This window comes from Triturus cristatus, chromosome 7 (genome assembly GCF_964204655.1).
Source record: "Triturus cristatus chromosome 7, aTriCri1.1, whole genome shotgun sequence".
Lineage (NCBI taxonomy): Eukaryota > Metazoa > Chordata > Amphibia > Caudata > Salamandridae > Triturus > Triturus cristatus.
The window spans coordinates 821,369,742-821,391,177 of record NC_140590.1 but is presented as its reverse complement, the minus strand read 5'-3'; the positions used below and the strand labels follow the sequence as shown (position 1 = coordinate 821,391,177).

The following is a 21,436-nucleotide window of genomic DNA, read 5'->3' as shown; positions in this document are numbered from 1 at the left end:
TTTAATTACGTCGAGAGCTTGGGAAAATAAATAGCAAGAGGTCTCTGTGATGCGCAGAACATGGCATGGATTGTGCCCTCGGGGTGCAACAGGCGTTTGTGCCCGCTTTGCGCACCCCCGGGGCACTTTGGTATTACAGAATGACCCGCAGATGCTTGTGCAGCCCCTTCTGTAATACTGAGAGCGCTGGCGCGCATTAAGCGCCAGCCTATCTTCAGTGGGCATTCCCTCATTTGCATGGGGCGTGCCCCATGCAAATGAGGGAATCCCTTTGTGTATCCGCCAACGCCGTATTACAGATGTGGGTGCAGAGGCATAGAAGCTCTGAGGAGGAACACTGACAGTGCTCCACTTAAAAGATGGCACACTGTCCGTGCGCCCCCTGAAGCAGCCCTTTGGAGGAGGGAAAGGGGGTCCTATGGACCCCCCAGACATCCTCTTGCAGGCGGGTGCAGTCATTGTGAAAACGCGGCTTCAAAGCAGCTGCTCCGTTTTTCACATGAATGTGCTGCGCCCAGGGCAGCGTGAGTTCGCAGCTGCCCTGAGGGCAAGGCATTCATCATAATACGATGTATTTTCCTTCATTGTGCTGGGCGCCTAGCTCAATGAAGGAAAATGTGCTGCATGTATAATGCGACCCCTGGAGCATCTGCTTGTTGTAGATCTCAGAAGTGACATTTGGGCACACACAGATCATGAGACGTGAGAAGAGAATCATGCTCTGGCTTCCTCACACATACACTGGCTTTAGCCTCTGTAACACATACAGTATTTGTAGCAAGTGAAGAGAAAAATCTGGAGTTACACTGGCTGTAGGTCAGGGAGAGAGAGAGAGAGAGAGAGAGAGAGAGATAGTGTGAATTGCACAGATAATCCCAGTGCTCACATTAAACAAATATGGACTATGCATGGGCAGAATGGAGGTTAATCCAGTGTGAATCCTCACCCCTGCCTTGACTCCCACTAAATGTAAATTTGCTTGAACTAAGTTGTTTCTGTGCTGTATGAACTGCTACACAGCTTCATTTGTTTGTGTACTTTGCTTCTACTTTCGCTGTGCCATATTGAGCCTATGCGGTGACTTAAATGTTTATTTGAGCTGGAATGCCTTAGTGACTTGAAATGCTTTGTTGTGTACCGTTAATCTGAAGGTGAAAGGAGAACTCTTGTGCGTCATCTTCATTGAAAACTTTAAGTGTGTAATGTCCTCCTTCGTCTTCCTTCACTCGCACGAGGGACAAGTTACTGTGATACCTGGAAGAAAAAGACAGTTTCTGAACATGCTTGGTTGAGATGCATGGTGCAAAATAATAGGAATACACATTCTACACATTTTATTGGGGGTTGGCACACAAAAGGTGCCATCTCAGTAGCTTCCTAACTCTGCCACTTTGGAAATGAAAGAGCCCCTGATTTGTTGGTTATAGACTATCTATCTATCTATCTATCTATCTATCTATCTATCTATCTATCTATCTATCTATCTATCTATCTATCTATCTATCTATCTATCTATCTATCTATCTATCTATCTATCTATCTATCTATCTATCTATCTATCTATCTATCTATCTGTCTATCTGTCTATCTGTCTGTCTGTCTGTCTGTCTGTCTGTCTGTCTGTCCCTCCGTCTGTCCCTCTGGTCATCCTTCCGTCTCTCCGCCGGTCTATCTGTCAGCATATTATCAAGAAACGGCGTTAAAATTATCGACGCTTTAGCAGCAGAAAACTGCCGCTAAAGCGGCGATAATGAGCTTGATAATATGCCCTTAAGAATTCCCATAGAAGCCCATATTCTGGTGTCAACATGGGCTTCTATTGGAATTCTCTGCGGCATATTATCAAGCCCATTATCGCCGCTTTAGCGGCAGTTTTCTGCCACTAAGTCGGCGATAATTTTAACGCCGTGCTTGATAATATGCCCCATCATTTGTACAGCAGGCGCGCAACATCAATTGGGCTGAAAGGGCTTCAGCTTCCTCCCCACCCCCGTCAAGTTCCGTGGACCAGGCTGAAGCTGCTGGTCTGACTGCCCAGCAGGGCCGGACTGGAAACTTAAAACAGCCCTGGCAAAAATGAACATTTCAGCCCGCATGGGCAGACGTGCTAATGTGCGCTAGAACAAGAGTAACTCTTTCAAGTTGCGGCCGAGATCGGTAATGAGCACGTCATTCCTAGAGGCTGAAACCGGCCTCCAAGTGTCAATACCGGCCTCCTGGGGTTCCAGCCTCCCAGGGATTTGCCCGCTTGCCCGGCTGGTCAGTCCACTCCCAAACATTTTGCTAGCCTTTCTCTCCTCATAAGGCCATTATCTGTTTGCCAGGTTTCCATCAAGCTTTCCCACTGCTTTCCTTCTCCCCTGTGGTGCCTCGACTCTCATCAAAAATGAACAATACTGTGTGCTAAGTGTTGGGGCTGGGTGAGAATCCCATCCTCATTGATAAAAGACAATGCAGCGCACGTCAACCTGTAAATAGGAAACAGGGCTCTTGCAGGAAAGCATGGCACTGGTTTTACCTTTCCAAGAAAAGTAAACAAAAACATGCCTGTAAATGGAACAAAATTCAAAGTTATGATTTCTCTTTTTGCTTTACTGCTATTAGGATATTACTTACATGCAGCACTATTTAAATATAAGCGCTATATGAATAAAATTTCAATGTAACATGAGCGAAAATCAATGTTGCATTATGACATTGGAGTACGCAGATTTGTTTTGTTGAGTTTATTTTTATAGTGCCTCACAGCACATTTCTAAGCACTGTAAATAACAGACCTTGTGATAACCTAATTTAATGGCAGTCTTGGAAGGACGGAAGGTAGAATCTACTTTTGAAGCTTCAAAACAGTCACCTGAAGAAAATTGGATATTTCCGCGGTGATAATTTAGGGCTAGATGTAGCATTATTTAATTTGCAAAAAGGGGTTGAAAATTGAGTACAGACTTTTTGTAAATGGATTCGGATTTTGCAAACCACATAATGTACTAATAGGTTGGTTCACAAAATAACTAATCACGGGGTCACAAAATGGCCTGCCTAATTAATATTCATTAGGCAGGGCGCAGTTTGGTACCCCTTGCGATCGGTTGCAATCATAGGGGCATGGCCTACAAGGGATAGCACACCACCAACACTGTGATTGCCTTGCAAAACTGAAACTGTTTTTTAAAGCCGCCAATGTCCCCTAAAGGAACTGGAGAATCTTTGATTTAAAAAGAAAGTTTTCAGTTTTGAAAAACGTCTTTCTGACCAGTCAGTGGTTTGAACCACTGCCTGCTCTCCCTGAGGCTGCCACCCCTCTTCCCAATGGGGAAGGGGTCCTAAGGTGATACCTTCCACTTTGCAAATCATTTACTTTCTCTTTTGAGGAATGAGTAACTTTTCAATGGTTTGCAACTAGAATTGCTGTTGAAAATCATATGGAACATTCCAAGCCAAATTTCGATTTGGAAGAAATGCCCTTTTCATGCCACTTTAAAATTGCAACTTAGTATGGGTTACAGAACCCATTTTACGAGTTGCAATTTTTTATTCCAACTTACAAAATGGGTTTTGTATGCTACAAAAAGGGATTTTGCGGTTGTAAATCTAGGGGATTTTGCAAATTGCTGAGTTTACCACCCCAGAATCTTTTCGTGCATTTGGCCTTAATTCACAGTTCAATCTGCCTAATGCACCTGACATACATATACCTATATATAGGCATATGTGCCAGTATTGCACCTTGTGCAGACAAGAATATGCAATTTACAGGGTAAGGTATGAATCCCTGCAGAAGCATCTCATCCTTCCATCCTTTTGAGATTGATAAAATATGCAGGACTTAGATGACTGAGGGACTCATTTTAAGTTTGGCAGATAAGGATCACCTGCCAAAAGGGGCATATTTCCAGTACCCAAAAGTGTGAATCCACCACTTTATTTATAGTTGGGGGAAGCACCAGTGGAAATCTTTGACCAAGAGCTCATCCTCCAGTCAGTCAATGTATGTCAAACTCTTTTTAAAGCGGTTGTTCCTTTGTACTTTTTCCTGGTTGGACGCTTAGGGAGAGTCTGGGGTTGCCTCACATCGCCTCTCTAGCTTGGGATGCTCTCCAGAGATTACAGCACTGCCCCCCCTGCCAAAAATACAGTGTAGGAAACCCCAAGGAGTGATTGACTCCCCATTGAGTTTTACGTTTGTTACTCTTGCTACCTAGTTCTACCTGGTTCACAGGGGGGAGAGGGATGTTTGAGGAATAATTGTCTTAAAAAGAGACTCTCTGATTTTCTAAAAAAAGAGAGGTGATGATCACTGTAACCCCTAAGCCTGGTAAGATTTCATGTCATGTCAACCTTTATCGATGTTCATTATGTAGGCAATGCACATAAGAAGGGAGGAAGCCTCGCTGTCATCCAGGTTGTGCATAATAGGCAAGCAAGTAATACTCAACTTCATTGAGCGTGACATGCCATTTCCCACTCTGAAACTCAGACCACCACCTTCCATCTCATCGACAGGCTTCTTGCGCAGAACAGGACTTCATTGAATTTTCAGATCTTCTCACCACCTCATATATCCGACATGCCCACACCATCTTCTTGAGTGACTTCAACGTCCCAGACACAGCAAGCCCAAAACAAAGCAAGAAACACCCTTTTCAACCATATCAATACACGTGGTGTTGTACAGCATGTCATACAACTAATGCACTCAAAAGGCCACATCCTAATCCTTGTCTTCTATACATCCCTGACAATCCAATGGAAACCACTCATACCATTGGACTAGACTGGACACTTTGCCACACCTATCTCCCTGCTCAGTGTGCTACGAAGAAACTAAGGCCTACACCACAGAGAAGACCAAACCTTCATATCCTCCAGAGACGTCTCCATGGGCAATCAAACGTTTGAACCCATGTGTCACTCCATCAACCCCATGTTCAACACCAAACAGCCCAATTACAACATGCAAGAGCTAACCTAATCCTGCAGCTCTCTTGTATTCTAATGACTCTGGCGACACAACACAGTCAATCTGTACACAAGAAGGAAAATGGAAGAAAAACAGAATTTGTGGTGACACGTGTGCAGGCTGCATATGTAGAGTTGAATGTAAATAAAGTTCTGGTTGGGGTTTTAATTCGCTGCCCTTCTGGGCCAGGCTTCTTTTACCAATGATTGGCAGAACTGTATTTATTAAAATGACAATCCTTCTAAGATGCTGTTATGTGTTTCACAGGAATTTCTACCGGTTGTCAGGATAACTTTTAGTGAGCTGGGTACATTAATGGCACGATTGGAGCAGCCTTAGGAACCTGGCTTCTGCAGTCAACTCTCAAAATCCCAGTTCAAGCAAATGGTCTATGCACATGATTTAACTGGCTCACTATCAGATTCCTGTCCCTTTCAAATGTGCAAGGACATCCTATTTTCAATGATTGTTGCCACCTCTTCAGCAACTCTATTAATTCAGAAAGAGGGACCAGCAGAGAGAAAGAAAAAGAGAGAAATTTTGAGACCAATAGGAGAGACCAGAGAGACAAAGGGCCTCATTATGATGTTGGATGGACAACCACCGACAGGCCATCGGTGGCAGTCCCAACGACAGTCAGCCCTTCGCTCCGACCACAGCATTACAGTGCTGGTAGACGGACCCTTATCTGTCGCGGGATGAACCGCCACCTCCACGCGGATTAGTGATCCCGATGGTGCATGGCACACGTGCATGAATGTGCACAAAGTGCTCTTTTACATGGTAGCGTGTGCTGCGGCCCTTTTCCTGGGCTGCAGCTGGATATGCCATGAAAATGAGCACTTTGCGACCGCCAGCCTGCGGCCGCTTTGTAATTGAACAGTCGGGCCACCGCCTGCTTGCTGGGCAGTCTCCTGACAGCCGTGATAGCAGGCGGTGGTCCGACTGCCTTGCATCATAATAAGGGCCTATGGTAAAGAAACCCAGAAGTAGTGATTTAAAGTAAAAAATGTGTTCCTAAGATGTCATACCTTGATCATCAAAAGTTTTCCTTAAAGCAGTAATAGTAGAGGAAGCATGGAGCCTATAAAGAACCAGGGAAAAGAGAGATGAAAAAGAACAAGGGAAGAGCTCAGATAGAAGGAATGAGAAAGAATCATTTTCAATGTAGTGCCCTTCACAAAGATACTGAGACCCACACTTGATGCAAAGCAATGCCAAAGATAGAATACATTGTGTTGTGGTATGGTGTAAGTGCAAACTATGGTAAATGTAGACCTCAGTTCTTATTAGACAAAGCAATAGGGCCTAAGAGCAATTGGCCTGAAGCATCTAAAGAACAGGTAAATACAAGGAGATAAGAGAGGGCAAGCGAGATCAATTGAAACAGGGGTGGAAGAGAGTCATAAATAAGGGTGAACTGTTAATCAGGTCAGAGAGACGTCCATTGAGGGAGAAGCGTGTGTGCCTCCAGTTTAAGAGGGAGGAAGAGATAAGAGAAGCGGGTAGGCAGGAAAGCTTCCAGGAGGACAGAGACAATTCGGGTTAGAGGTTGCTTCTTTAACAAAGACTAATGGGGTGTGGGTAGAAGAGTGTTCAGTTACCAGGAATGTCAGTGCTTCGAATGTAAATAGTAAGTGGAAGAATTTACTGTAATATCTGCTTCCTGATGAGAAGATCCAGTACATTGCCCCTGAAAATTAAATGAGGTTGGGAATGAGCTTGCCAAGCCTATTTATTTTGCCCTCTTATCTGCCCGCTGCAAAACAGTAGACTCTATGTCTAACTCTCACTCACCTTTATCATCACAACGAATACTCCCATTTGTCCAAAACCTTTTTAAATTCAATTTCTGATATTACCCAACCATCCCTGCATGTAGCCAGTTTCAGGCATTTACCTTTCTTTCATCAAGAAGTCTGTTATGCTTCTACTGATCCTTCCCTGAAAAGGACTCCTAGTATGATACCATGCTTGTCGTAGGAATTCCACTGAAATGCACTCATTATGGTTGCTGCGAAACTTCCAGACTTACATTTTAGCGGAGTTGTTCTTCACGCACCGTTGCAAAATATTTGCACAAGGAGTATTGGTATGTTACATTTTGCTGTTATCAATGCACATGGGTATGGTGCAAGTTTGGGTATTGATTCTGTCATGTGGTGGCACCTTGGATAATCCTTTATGTTCAGTAACGGTACATCATTGTGTTTCTACAGCAAATTTCTTTCCAAATGTGAGCTACATTTCAGTGAGATTGGCCAGGCATATGACTACCATGACAACCTGATGGCAATTGAAAGCCAGATTTACTATGTAGAACCACTGAGCGCAGTTTCAACATTCTAAGTGTTAGATAGTTTGGACTTGAGTCTCCCCACTTGGCTGCAAAGGAGATGTCTCCTGCACCAACAGTTTTTTAGCAACCATAGTTGTATTATTTGCTGATAAATGCAGTATGAGCAGAGCATTAACCAAACAAATGTGCTTGAACACCAAGATGGTATGTCTTGTTAGACTCGGCGAAGTGTTAGCCCCCCCGAAGCGTGGTTCTAGTTGCGCCTCTGGTGTACAGTGCACAATATAACAAAGCCCCTGCTTCTATGAGTTCCGTAGGGACAGTGAAGACAAACCTTCCATTGATTGAGGAGAAGCTTTGCATAATTAGCAAGCCATCAAGTTGAGCATCAGTAAACGTATCCTTTGGAAGCCAGCCAGAGATCAAGACAGACTATGTGCCACTGACCTTTCTGACAAGTTCAGCCAATTACACAAAAGGCCAAGCGTGATCATATGGCTTATAACTACACAAATGATGCACATGAATGCATTCCGACAGGTTATCTGTGACTCAGATATGAATTGTGCCCTAATTATGACTTAAAAATTGTTTAAGACCCCTTCATGACACAAGCGTGAACAGGTCGAGGTTGCCTTCACACACATCACACCCACACTGACGGCTCCGCTAACCTCACCTGTATTCTGACAACTTCCGGTTGGAGATGGAGATCTGATTCTTGTTGTCCTCAGTCACGGTGACATTGTCCTTTTGCCACACGATTGTTGGTCTTGGGTATGCCTCGATCAGTACCTCAAAGAATCGACTTTTGTGCACATCAGCAAACTGAGTGGTATTTCGGTTCATCTCGAGCTTCACAAACCCACGCTCTGAAATGACAGCAGCAAGGATTGGTTTCTGAGGAGTGGTGTTCTGGAAGTACCCAGTGGTCGCATGAAATTATAGCTACAAAGTGTAATGCAACAACAGGAAAACCCCAAATGTAGAGAGTAGATAATGAATGCCCTCACTAGCAAATCCGAGTTCAGCATCATCAGGGTGGTGGGGCTTGTACAAGTTCTACACCAAAGCCCAGCAATGGGAAATCGATTTCTGGAATAACACACCCAGTAATCTCTTGGGTGAAGTTTTGGCAACACATCCAGCAAGATTTAATGACATCCCTGCTATGGTTTTAGTCAGTCATGAATGTTGATGATTGGCAGACAGTAGTCTCAGATTAAAGCCAAATACACGAATCGAGTATGCTAGAAAATGTGCACTGGGCCTAGAAGGGTGGCACACTTTTTTGTTAAGCTATTTAACGTTATCCGGGTGCACCATCCAACACATTTAGCAATGTAACAAACATCCCATGTGCGTAGTGCGGCAGGAAGTAAACAAAGCCACCATTCTCTTACCAATCCATTGTTGCTTTTTTATTCTTCACTCACATTTGATTCTAATGTGGCACCCTCCTGTTAAGAGATAGGCTGAATGCATCCTCGCGAACTTTAGCCAGAGCTATGTATGACTGAATGATGATTAACCTCTAAACTGAGATCTGCCAGCTCATCTTTTGGGATTTGGCATAATTCACAGCTTGTTAGGCTTTAAAATACAAAGAGGAAGGGAGCGCTAGGTGGCGCCTGACCATCATGGACGCCTTTCAGTAAGGCTCCCGGCGCCGGTCCCCGCAAATCCTCCTGGTTCCTTCCTGGACTGCCCTGGCCGGCTCGCTCTGGGTGCGGAGGCGTGTGAAGCTGCCCTGCTGTCCCGAGCCTGATCCTGGGGCGCCGCGGACATCGCGGGACCCGCCTGGACACCGCGGATCCCGACCGGCGGCAGACGGTGGCGGCTGTGGAGCTGCGGCCCGGGCAAACTGTAAATTGAGCCCGCGGCGCCCACGAGGGGCACAGGCCGGACCCTGCCGGTGACGAGGAGACGGCGGCCGCGAGGCTGCCGCGGGCACTGTTGACGCCGGCGAGGCGCTGCCCTGCTCCGCTGACACATTGCGGAGACCCAGGAGTGGTGCGACGGACCCCCCCCGAGTGGACTAGGGTGGCGGAGCAAGCGGTGAGTGCGGCTGCATGGGACCGCTTCGCCGGGGCGGCTGTGGGGCTTGGTGCAGAGGGGAGACCCCCCCCCCCCCATCGGGCTGTGCGTCGGCAGCCGGGGGCTCGGGCCCCCAGCCCCCCCCCCTCTCTCCCTCCTCCTCCTGGCTGCAGTGCTGAACTGGCCCCATTGGCCCGAGACTGGCTGAAGGAATCCGGGTGCGGGGGGCCCTCCTTGATTCGGGCCGCGCATCGGCGGTCGAGGGGGTGTGTGTGCCGTCCTCCAGCCCCCCCCCCCCTCCCATCGCTCTGGGCCCCGGACGAAGAGACCCGACGTGTGGCGACGTGCCCCCCCTTGGGGCTGTGGGGGGACCGCGCTGGTGAGGCGCCCCCTCGGAGAGGTGGGCTGTGCGCAGGAGTCGAGGCCTTGGCGACTACCGGCTGCGGGGCACTCGGGGGACACTGCAAGGGCCTGGGACCTTGAACTACGTTGCTGGGCCTCGCCTTGTCGGTGGGAGGCTGCGGGCGCGACTGTGGCCGGGGGTCAGACTGGCTGTCCCGCTGGGAGGCCCGCCGGGGCTTGACCGCTGGGGCTGGTGGTGCCCGACCATTTCCCGCCGTGGGACCCCCCGGCCATACCTCCTGCTGGTTCCATGTCATCCCGAGCACCCGTCAACGTCCTGAAGGAGTGTCTCCAACCCGTTGCCCTGCTTAGCTGACCGCCGCCCCAGACATGGGTAAGGACAGGGCCACTAAGCCGGCGTCCGGGGCCACCCAAACCAGGATGGACAAATTCACGACCTCTGAGAAGGGGTCCGGCCCCACGGGCGAGCTGGCCCCGGCCCCCGCTGCGGACCTTGCTGCCATCCTGCAGGCCATCAACTCATCCCGCGCCTCCCTCGAAGGCATGGTGGGAGAGGTCAAGGTGGATGTTGCTCTTCTCCGGCAGGATCTGCGGAACGCCACCGCCTGCATCTCGGAAGCCGAATCCCGGATATCCACCGCTGAAGATGACATCCGCCATCTACAGGACCAGGTTCGGGAGCTGACCACCCACTCTAAGGAGCTACACCGCTGGGTTGAAGATGCAGAAAACCGCGCTCGGCGCAGCAACCTGCGCCTTGTGGGATTGCCGGAGGGGGTCGAATCGGGCCGGGCGGACGACTTTATGGAGCGCTGGTTCCGATCCTGGATGCCGGCGAACAGCCTATCTGCTTCATTCGTAGTGGAGAGAGCCCATCGCTCCCTGGCCCCCAGGCCCCCCGGTGCGCCCCCCCGGCCGTTCATCCTCAAGCTCTTGAATTTCCGAGACAGGGACGCCATTCTCCGCGAGGCCCGGCGCACCGACACCCTCCACTACCAGAACCACAAAATCATGATATTCCCGGACTACGCGGGCGCGGATCGCCTACGGGTATGCGGGGGGGACGGGGGAGGCCCCGGACATCGAAGACCCGCCGGCGGCATCGCACGTTACCCCGGGAGCGCACGGTGGAGGAAGTGATCACCACGCGCTCTGGGGGACGGCCGCGCCGGGGGTCGAGAGCATCTTCTGCCTCCTCAGCCGCGCACGCCAGTCCCGCGGCTGACGGGCGGCGAGCCGTGTCGCCCCGGCTTGCGGGCCCTGCAACCCAACCGGCCGAGTTGGTGGACACTTCGGACCTCTCTCGCAGCCCTAACATTTGACTCTCTATGTTTCTTTGGGGGGGGGGGGAGGGTGCCCGGGCAGGGGTTGGAATGCTCCGCTGTCAGTGTTGCTCTTGGCCATGGCAGGTGAATCAGGCTTGACTTCAGTTGTACCAGGGGTCCACTAATGCTCAAGCCCGAGCGTTTTAGCTTGGTGGTTCTTCCATTTGGTTCGGGCGACAGATGCTTCTGTTTTCGAAGTATAGGGTGGGGGGTGGGGGTTTGGGGTTGGTTTGGGGTTGTTTCTTCCTCATTGGGAAGGTTTTGTTGGTGGGGGGTGACTCCCTCTTATTTGTTGTGCCAAGGTATCTTGTAATCTTTGACCTGCTCTCCTGCCCGATGTCCCGCTGTCCTTCCTCTCTAGGGGCGTGCCCAGCCGCGCCTCCACTGGCCCCCTCTTCTGGCCTGGACTATGGCTGACCCACCTGTTCCTATGGCCGCCATGCGCGTATTATCCTGGAACGTCAATGGTCTTCTGGACCGTTTTAAACGCATGGCGGTCCTCAAATATGCGCAACGTGCGGAGATTGATGTGCTCCTCCTCCAGGAGACTCACCTTCTGGGCAATAACTGTCCCTTTCTTACCCGCTATGGTTATGACAGGGTGTGGCACTCAGGTTTTGCGCGGGGATCCCGAGGGGTAGCTATCCTGCTCCGCAAGTCCTTTCCCTTTGTCCTGACCCAGGTGCAATTGGACCCCCAGGGCATGGTAGTGGTGGTATGTGGTACTCTTGAGGGGCGACCCCTCACCCTGATGTCCCTCTACGCGGCTCCATCCCTCCTGTCGTCGGCCCTCTCCTACACCGCGGGCCTCCTCCCGACGCTTCCGGCGGGTTCCCTCATTCTCGGCGGGGATTTTAACGCTGTCTACACGCCCCACCTGGACTCGACGGGTCCGGTATCCCTGGCCCGCGTCGCTCGCGCGAAGCAGCTCTCGTCCTGGGCTGAATCTCAGGGCCTCTGCGATGTTTGGAGGATCTGGCACCCGCAGGCTCGCCAATACACCCACACATCGGCGTCCCATCACTCCCATGCCCGGATCGACCTCATCTTTGTCCCATCTACCGGCTGCGCAGGGGTGCAGGATGCGCGCATTCTCCCGAGGGGCCTTTCGGACCACTCGCCAGTGCTCCTTGCTCTTGGCCCCCCCCCCCTCTCTGCCCGTCCGATGTGGCGTTTGAACGCTTGGTTCCTCCACGACAAGGCTTTTCGGAAGGTGGTCGGTGGCGAGATAGCCGACTATTACTCTCACAACGTGGGCTCCGTCCCCTCCCCTGCCGTCCTGTGGGAGGCCGGCAAGGCGACTATTCGGGGAGCCGCTAAGGGGCATCTGCAACGGCAAAGACGGGCTCAATCCCAGAAGCTCGCGGAGTGCGAGGCTCAAGCCTTGGAACTGGAGCGCAACCTGGGGGAGTTGGACGACAACACACGGTCGCGTCGCTTGGCCTTCCTGCGGGAAGAGATTCGCCTACACTCCCTGGAGGCGGCAAAGACTCTGTGGCGCTCCTCGGTGGCCCGGGTATACGGCTGGGGAGACAAAAACGGCACTCTTCTCCACCGACTGGCTACTTACCCCCGGGCAGGTAGGATTATTCCAGCCATTGCGGACTCTGCGGGCGGCCTCCATACAGCCTCGGTGGCGATGGCCCAAGCGTTCGCTGACTATTATTCCCGGCTGTACCGACTCCGGACGTCCACGCTCTCCCTGGAGGAGTTGCTGGGGACGAATGGAGCGGTGCTTGAGCGGCTGCAGCCTGAGGTTTCTGAGATCCTCGATTCGCCTATCGAGCTGCAGGAGATTGAGGAAGCGATCGGCCGCCTGGCGCCCGGGAAGACCCCGGGACCTGATGGGTTCCCTCAGGAATACTACGCTCACTATCGTGAGACTCTGGCCCCGAGGCTTCGGGACCTGTTTGCGGACGTGGTGGAGACGGGCTCGTTCCGGCCCGAAACGGACACGGCAACCATAGTTGTCCTCCCCAAGACGCAGCCCCCCTCGCGGTCCTGCTCGGACTACCGGCCGATATCCCTTATTAACACCGAACTCAAAATCTATGCCACGGTCCTCGCGCAGCGGTTGCGCCCATCTCTTGCCTCCCTGGTCCATCCGGACCAATGTGGATTTATGCCGGACCGGGGGACCAGACACTGCCTGCGGCGCCTGCACCTCGCTATGGCACACCGCGGCCGCCTTTCCCCCTATCTGGCCCTCCTGCTGGTCGACTTTGAAAAGGCCTTCGACTCAGTGGGGTGGGCGTACTTGGGTAAGGTCCTGGAGCACATGGGTTTCGGTCCCCGGTTCCGTGCCATGGTTGCGGTCCTGTACGGGAGCCCGCGGGCCCGTGTTTTAGTCAATGGTGCTCTATCCCTCCCGTTTCCCATAGGTCGAGGAACGCGCCAGGGATGTCCGCTCTCACCCCTCCTTTTCGCTGTGGCCATGGAACCCCTGGCGGTATTGATTCGCTTGGATCCCGCTCTTCGCGGGTGGGACTGGCCAGGTACGGCCCCCGATAAGATCGCCCTCTACGCGGACGACGTCCTCCTCTATCTCTCTGATCCAGCGACCTCGGGGCCCCAGGTCCGCCGGATTCTCCGTCGGTTTGGCCAAGCGTCGGGTCTTCATCTGAACCCTGAAAAATCCGTTCTAGTCCCGTTGCACCCATCAAGGGACTGTTTCGACTGGCAATCGGATATTCCCCTCCGGAGACTCTCATTTAAATACCTGGGGATCTGGGTCACCCTCCTTCCGGAACTCTGCTGGGCCCTCAATGTGGCTCCTGTAGTCAACAAGACCAGATCAGATATGCTCCGGTGGCAGTCACTCCCACTGAACCCGCTGGGGAGAGTCGCCCTCTATAAGATGATGATCCTCCCCAAGTTTCTGTACATGCTACAAAACACTCCGTGCCCCTTTCCGCGCCCGTGGTTCCGGGAACTGGATAAGATGGTGATTAAATTTCTCTGGGGCGGCGGCGGCAGGCCCCGGCTGGCCTTAGATCGCTGCAGAGTCCCCTCCTATGACGGCGGCCTGAGCATGACTAACCTATATCTCTATTACCTGGCCACCCAGCTACTGGTGATCCATGACTGGTTCTCGAGTGGAAGGGGCGATCCGGCTTATCGACTCGAAGTGCAATGCCTCGGGTTCTCCTCTATCCAAAACATGCTCTATGGAGCAACGGTCCCCCTGTCGCTCCCCGGCGTCATGCGGGCCCCTTTTTTCGCGTGGGGCGCAGCTTTGCGGCACACCCGATGGTCGGGGAAGAACACACAACTCACACCGCTTTGGCACGGGACATGGCTGCGGGAGGTGGTGGGACTAGCGGGCTTTCGGCAGTGGGATCTTCTCGGGATCTCCAGTCTGGGCGATATATGGCGTGGGAGCCACATGTGTTCCTTCCAGGAGCTTCAGGCCCGCTTCTCGCTACAGCCTTCTCAATTTTATAGATACCTTCAACTGCGCCATGCAGTCCGGGCCCACGTCCCTCTAGACTCCAGATTGCCTTCTCATAGCCCGCCTGAAGCTCAGGTGATGTTAGGGTGTCTGGGGAAGGGGGGTATATCCCGCATTTACAAATCCCTGATTAACAATACCCCGGTAGACTGGAGCGGACTAAAACAGCGATGGGAGGCCTGGGTGGGACCCCTAGATGACGCGGACTGGAGGGACGCCCTTATGGCCCCTCGGTCGCTTACCACCTCCGCTAGGCTGCGGCTCATTCAACTCTATTACCTCCACACCGCTTATCTGACTCCGGACCGCCTATATCGTGCGGGCCTCCGCGTGGACGCCTCCTGTGCTCGCTGTGGGGTGGCTCCGGCGGACTTCTTCCATATGGTGTGGTCTTGTTCCCGCCTGGAGGACTACTGGGCAGCGATTGAAGCCGATCTAGCGGAGGTCCTGGGATGGGAGGTCCCCCATGAGCCTAGAATGGCTCTGCTGGGCATCACGGACGGGATGGATGGGTCCCGTAACGACAAGTACTTTCTCACTACTGCCCTAATGGTAGCTAAGAGGGATATAGCGGCTGTGTGGTCACAGCCAGACCCGCCCAGAAGGGCTACCTGGAGTAGAGGGGTGGATTGGTGTGCGGCCCAAGAGCGGTCGTTATACGCTGCCCGGGGCTGCCCCAAAAAATTCCGCAAAATATGGGGGAAATGGCTGGGGGGCCTGTTTTGAAGGGTGGGGGCGCAGAGGGTGGGGACGGGGGATGGGGGAGGAAGGGGGGGTTTCTACATTCGTTTGTCAATGCTTCCCTGATTGAAGTTACTGATGCCATGTTCAATGCACTGTTGTATATCATTCTTGATATTGTCCTTTATGCGGAAAAAAAACAATAAAAATTTGTTTATAAAAAAAAAAATACAAAGAGGAAATTCATGAGGATATTGGCACATGCTCGTGTGGATAGCCTCTCCCACTATGTGTGGTTATAAACATGTACTCCATGGTGGGAGAGCTGGTGTTGCTGCTTCTTCAAAGGCAAAGCAAGACTATGCCAGTAGGAGTTCACTTAATACAAATGTTCCGAGTGTGGTTTTTACCACATAATTTAGAATGGAAATGTGCTATCTGAAATAACAAGACACACGTCTGAAAATGCAGGAATTTGAGTCAGGAGTGACACTATTTATTCAAGCAATCACAACCCTCACAAAACCCACTAACTGAATGGGGCACATAGCCTAAATCTTGATCCTACAGTGACACGTCACAGCATGACCAGCAAGACTTTTGGCCGGAGCACACAGCACTACCATAGAGCCCGGCTGCTTGTAGCTCACCAGCAGCACCACCAGTGCTACCAGCCTTATGGAGCCCTACGGCCAACAGCATGTAGGCTTTGACTAAGGCAAGACTAAGCACCACGAGTGAGACTAAACACTACTTTGAACTGTGGGGTCTGCAATGCACAGCAAGTCGCATACATTTCCCTATCTGAACATTTGGTATGGTACCTTAGAGTGAACAGAGTGGGCATGTTCTGCATGCAGGTCTGATGGTACCCTGATTGATGATTATTGCAGAGTTGTTACCTCCTTACACAACTTGTCCAACCACATAATGGGGGCAGAGAGTGGGGCCAGCCCTGCATGGATGTGAAGAAGCAGAGCTAGCATAGGCTATCTGGAGAAGTGGGCGGGAATAGTAAGCGGATTGGATAGATTAAGGTGAAGAGTACTGTGGCTGTGTAGAGGTTGTTTGTGCCTGGTTCCTTGCCTACTGCGGAGTTAGTGTGGGAAGTGCCGTACCAACCACAGTGATGTTGATGCTCTTTGTATCTTGAAAATCCTGGAGGACCTCAGTGACATTGCACGTGTATATTCCAGAGTCCGTGAGCTCAGCGCTGTCTATGGGAAGAATGGAGTGGATATCGCCCAGGTTCCCGGACTCAAAGTCTGTCACAGGTTCCACAATCAGACCAACCTGCAGGAAGGAAAGTTTACAAAGATTACAAGCCTTCTTCAGCAGGGGGCAGTCAGAAGTGGGGCATGCATTGTACCTCATAGGAGCTCTATGCACATATCTGGCAATATAAAAGTAATGTGGTGAGCACTTTAGTTGAATGTCAAACCGAATCTACAGTCATTGTCTTATCTATGGGTCTATTCCGCCGGATATTCAGTCTGGTGGTCCAACTTCCAGCACATTAAAATCCAGTGCACTTCCTTACTGCTCTTACATACAAAGGCACACTAATCAATGATGACAAACATTTAAACAAAAACATGGAGGATGAATAGTAAAATGCTAATTATTAAGAGGGTGTTCTAAATCTCTCGGACCACTGAGTACCAGTGTCTGGAAAGCAAGACAGCCCAAGCCTAAAGTGCCACTGAATCTTTGAGACCCTGCAAACTTATAGGTAGGTTGTTTTATCCTTAAGTTAGACTAAGCAAGTCTTCAGGTGGGGCTGGCACTGATCTGAGGTTGGGGAGCGGGGGTGGGAGGGGAAGACGCGTGAGGTAGGGGGAAGGACGCGAGAAGGGGGAGGACACGGGGAAGCAGCTGTGAAAAAATGAAATTAGAAATTGAAAATGTACCTTCTCGCCACTTCCTCGCCTGTCTCTCCTCCGTAGTCCTCCTTCGGCCACAGGAAGCACACCCAGGTTCCCAGTCAGCCAACCACAGCATTGTGCTTGGGCTGAACGCCGTTTTCGGGCTCAGACGCTGACTGGAGGCCTGGGCATGTTCTCCATGTAGGCTACAATGCAGCCTGCATGGAGAACATGCGAAGTGCGTAAGATTGTTTTGGGTGACCTGAGAGGCCCGTCCAAGCAGTCATTGTGCACTTTAGGAGGGCGCTACCACTCCTCCCCCACACCCGCCCCACCTTGTGCAAGTTATTATAATTTTATTTTCTCTGTCTTTCACTACAAACAATGCTCCTCAACCTTAGCGGAGGAGCCGCCACTGAAAGTCTTCAGGTCTACAGAGTCCTGCTTCTGAGGGAGACCACCCAAGTTCCTAGTACTAGTGAACTTTGCTTCAATGAGACTTATTAGGCCTATAAGAGCACAGGTGTGTGTGTGTGTGTGTCTGTGTGTATGTGTGTGCGCGTGCGTGCATGCGCGTGTGTGTGTGTGTCTATGAGTGAGGCACCCCAAGTTTGTATATTCAGAGTATTTGACATGACACTCTTCGTCACTGTAGGGCCAGTGAGTCTGTCCTTTAGTGAGATTCTGCATGTGTCTAAGGCCACTGCTAATTACCCTACCTTAAGCCAATGTCAGCCATGCATGGTCTTTGGCAGTGCACAGTGGGAAGTTGGCTGTTGGGCTTGGCCTGTGGCCAGGCCCTGCGGCCAGCCACCCACATGCAGCCAACACCTCGCAGGGAGCAGCTAAAATTGCTGCCCCCTGCGGGTGAGAGGAATATTTTTTAGCTGTTTCCCTGTCCACTTAGCAGCGGGCAGGGAAACAGTTGAAAAGTTCACTCCCAGTGGGCGGGAGTATTTTACGTGCTCCCGCCCACTGGGAATGAACCTACTGTTCGCTTTTGCTAGGTGAGAGCTTTAAATTGCTCCCTCCAAGTGAGAGCAAACCGAGGTTTCCCTGCCTGCACCAGTGTGGGCAGGGAAACCGCTATGTCCCTGGGGTGGACAGCTGTGAGTCCCGCAGGAGCTTGCACTGTGATAGGCTGGCCATAACATGAGAGAATAAAATAGGGCGTGTAAAGGTTTGTGGTGGGTTGGCTGTATTCAGGTGGTTGGCTGAAGGCTGTGTTCTGCGGGGGTAGCAGCCTACGGGGGGAGGGAGGGGTTACAGGGCCTGGCCAGCAGCCCTGCAACTAACCCCATGCGATGTACGGCCTAATAATTCACTGAAGATGCAAAGGTTAAAGTGACATTATAGTTATGTATGGTAATAATTTGCATTATAAAAATGCTCAGAAAATCACAGAAAACACCAAAGGGTAAAGCGAAGTTATAATTAGGTGAAATTATCCGTTTAAATGTAACATTATAAACAAAAAAAACCCCCACTAAAATTCACCATGACATGTTCTATGACATCTGAAATGACATAATTCATGACATCACTGTGCATGGTGGGAGAGCGAGTTATAGTTACTTGAAATATCTATAACTGGTGATTTTCAGTGTTTTTTTTGTTTCAAATGTTACTCGTGCCCTCAGAGTTTTATTTTAGGTATGCAAGTTAATCACTACCATGGAGGGGGGGGGGAGTCCTTGTTGTCCCAGGAGGAGACCCTCAGTATCTGTAGCTAGTTTATGTTTCCAGATAGCCGAGGGACCGAAGAGAAAAGAGGTAATGACGTCTAACCTAATTAGTTGAGCTGACAGGACACCTCAGTGAGTTAATTGCTTTTTTGTAAGATGTGTGGTGAGCTGGAGGTCTGAATTTCAAATGCTGACATTCCCAACTCAGCCTTCCACCCTTTCAATGTTGCCAACTTGAGTACCATTGCACTGGATAACAGTAGCACCCGTTAAGACGAAGTGGATGAAGAAGCGTTTAATATTAGCTTGAAATATTAGCTTGGAAGGAGTATGGTTCGAACTCAGAACTTTATAAGTTGTTTTGAAGTAATAAAGCAAATGTTAATTGTATTTTGGCTACAAGGCTGTCTTCCTGGGTTGCATTGGACTCCCACTAAAAGTATACTCCAACCCTACAAAATTAATTGTTAAACAAGGAAAGACCTCATCTGGATAGTTACTCACATGATTCATGTGATTTCCACAGAGTTTGCTTTAGAGCACAGCGCTTCTCCGCATGATTGAACAAGGATAGTATAATAAATAGCAATTGTTTGTAAATACTGTTTGGACTGGGGCTATGTCACCGATTGTAGTTTGTTCCAGAGAACAATATTGTTTCCTTGAACCTTCAAAGGGCAACAAAATTATATATACAATTCCCATTGGTCACTTCAATCTTTGTTTATCCAATAAATACACGTGTTTCGCTCAACGGGTATGCTAACCATGGAGTTTTTACAAGGCTCTGTCTAAATCACTTTTACACTATCTTTATCCTTTGCTAAGTCTCCAGAGTTGTGCCTTCTCATTTGTGGTTGGCTCAGAGGCGTAGCTTCGGGGGGGTGTTTGGGGTTTTACACCCCCTAATAAATGTATTATCTAGTAAATAGTTGGGTACAGGTGTTCTCAGTTGGGTATGGTGAGGTGTCTGTCTGATTTCGCCTAGAATTTTTACATGCACACACAGACTAATAAAAACACTCACACACTTTCTCTTCTCTCTGTTTTGAAGTTCTAAAAAAATGTTGGTGATTTAAAAAAATATTTTGTTTTAAGTACCGCTAACAGTGCACACTGCTCTTCCTTTCCACTGCCCCTTAAGCCTCCCTCATGTCCTGTTTCGCAGATAATGTATTTTACCATGTTACCATGATATGCCAGTGTGATTGTTTTGGAATCTGAAGCTCACCCCCCCCCCCCAATCTTACTGACCAAGCTATGCACTTGGGCTGGCTTTGAGCAAGTCACCAGTGTGCACATGGCTGGGTGTAGACATACTGCAAGAAACATACTATTACAGACCCCTGTATTACACATACCATAAGATGGATAAGTAAAATGCCTTCATGTCCCTGCCCAACTCCGAAAGAATGCCACTCACCTCCATTCGAGGGTACTCCCAGCTGAAATGCACCAGTTCGTTACCGCTGATGGCACAGATGACCGTAAAGTTATCGCCCTGTTTCACCAGAGTTTGAGACGCGCTGACGGAGGCCGTGAAGGTGGAGACTTAGGAAGGCAAGAAAGAAACAGGACATTAGCTGCGATTCCGGAGCTGGTGGGAGCAGCCGCTGTGGTTGACACCTGGATAAGTGCTGGTGGCTGCATCGAGCACTACTATGGGCCCCCGCTCCACAGAGAGGCTGCATTCGAGAGGGAACGCGATAAAACAAATTAACACAGCCATGTGTCGTGTTATGTTGCCTTCACCCCGATCCACACAAGTGTGAACTTCAACCTCTAAAGATAACATTAGTTTGAAGGTCCCAGAGCAGTTCCTGGTGGATATGCAAGTCTCTTTGGGTACCAGTCTTCACCCGTCGAAACAAAGCATCGCCAACAAGCATAGTAATAATTTAACTTTTGAGTGATGAATAAAAGGGCATTTTCTCTGAAAACGTTTTTACTCATGTATTGGAATCATTCTGTATTCATTCTGTAATCCACTCAAAGGACATTCCAAACATTTTATGAATAGTCTGAATAGTGCAACACATTTTTCACAAGCTCTTTTCTACAAATAGCGTTCTATGTTTTTTTTACCAAATTAATTGTGTTGGACCCTGGATTAAATGCCCGAGTGTGGTGTATTCGATGAGTAAAGGGATTTCTTTGCAACATACGAAATTGTAAGCATTTGTGGTGGCATGGCAAGCTACTAAAAGAAACCTCTAGTGACAGCTAATTGTAAGATACTTTAATAAATGTCCCAAGTACAAAAGTAAATAGACATCTGCTTAGAGCCTTCTTGAGAAATCCCCAGTGCAGCCTGGTTTATCAGAGATTACAACTGTTGATGTAATGAAGCACCTCCAGAGAGTAGGAGGAACCTAAGTCTGGGAGCAGTATTCTAAGTTCGGAGACCCTAATACAGGAGATGTACCCGCCCAGGCATAGAGTGACCCAATCAGAATCCTGGGGAGTAGGTAGAGCCAGGAAGGGAAGTGGTCCAGGCTGTAGCTGAAAGTCAGGATAACACAAATAGTAGGTCAATTACTTACAGTCTCCTCGTTTCTTTAGGTTCAAAGTGTCGGATGTCATTGTTTCAATGCTGCGATGAAGAACATTGTAGTGCATTGTGTTTACTTGTGCCAGTGTCAGGTTTTTTTTAACCTGTGCAGCCCTGTGTAGTCTGGAACGTCATCGGTGTTTGGTGAGTCATTGTGTGTTTGTTAGTGCTTTCAGAGGACTGACATAAAATGCTGTTCATTTAATAAGCACAGCCTTT

General features: G+C 50.0%; 1 protein-coding gene across 1 annotated transcript in view; it reads right to left on the bottom strand.

Moving 5' to 3' along the window:
• The window catches only part of PDGFRB (platelet derived growth factor receptor beta), a 213,585-nt gene that overhangs the window by 70,419 nt on the left and 121,730 nt on the right, over positions 1-21,436 (bottom strand). Inside the window, exons 6-9 of the mRNA XM_085617731.1 lie at positions 20,090-20,217; positions 16,235-16,409; positions 7,939-8,131; positions 1,139-1,254 (exon numbers count right to left, since the gene is read on the bottom strand). Coding sequence (XP_085473857.1) covers positions 1,139-1,254; positions 7,939-8,131; positions 16,235-16,409; positions 20,090-20,217 — 612 coding nt within the window. The remainder of the gene's footprint in view (positions 1-1,138; positions 1,255-7,938; positions 8,132-16,234; positions 16,410-20,089; positions 20,218-21,436) is intronic.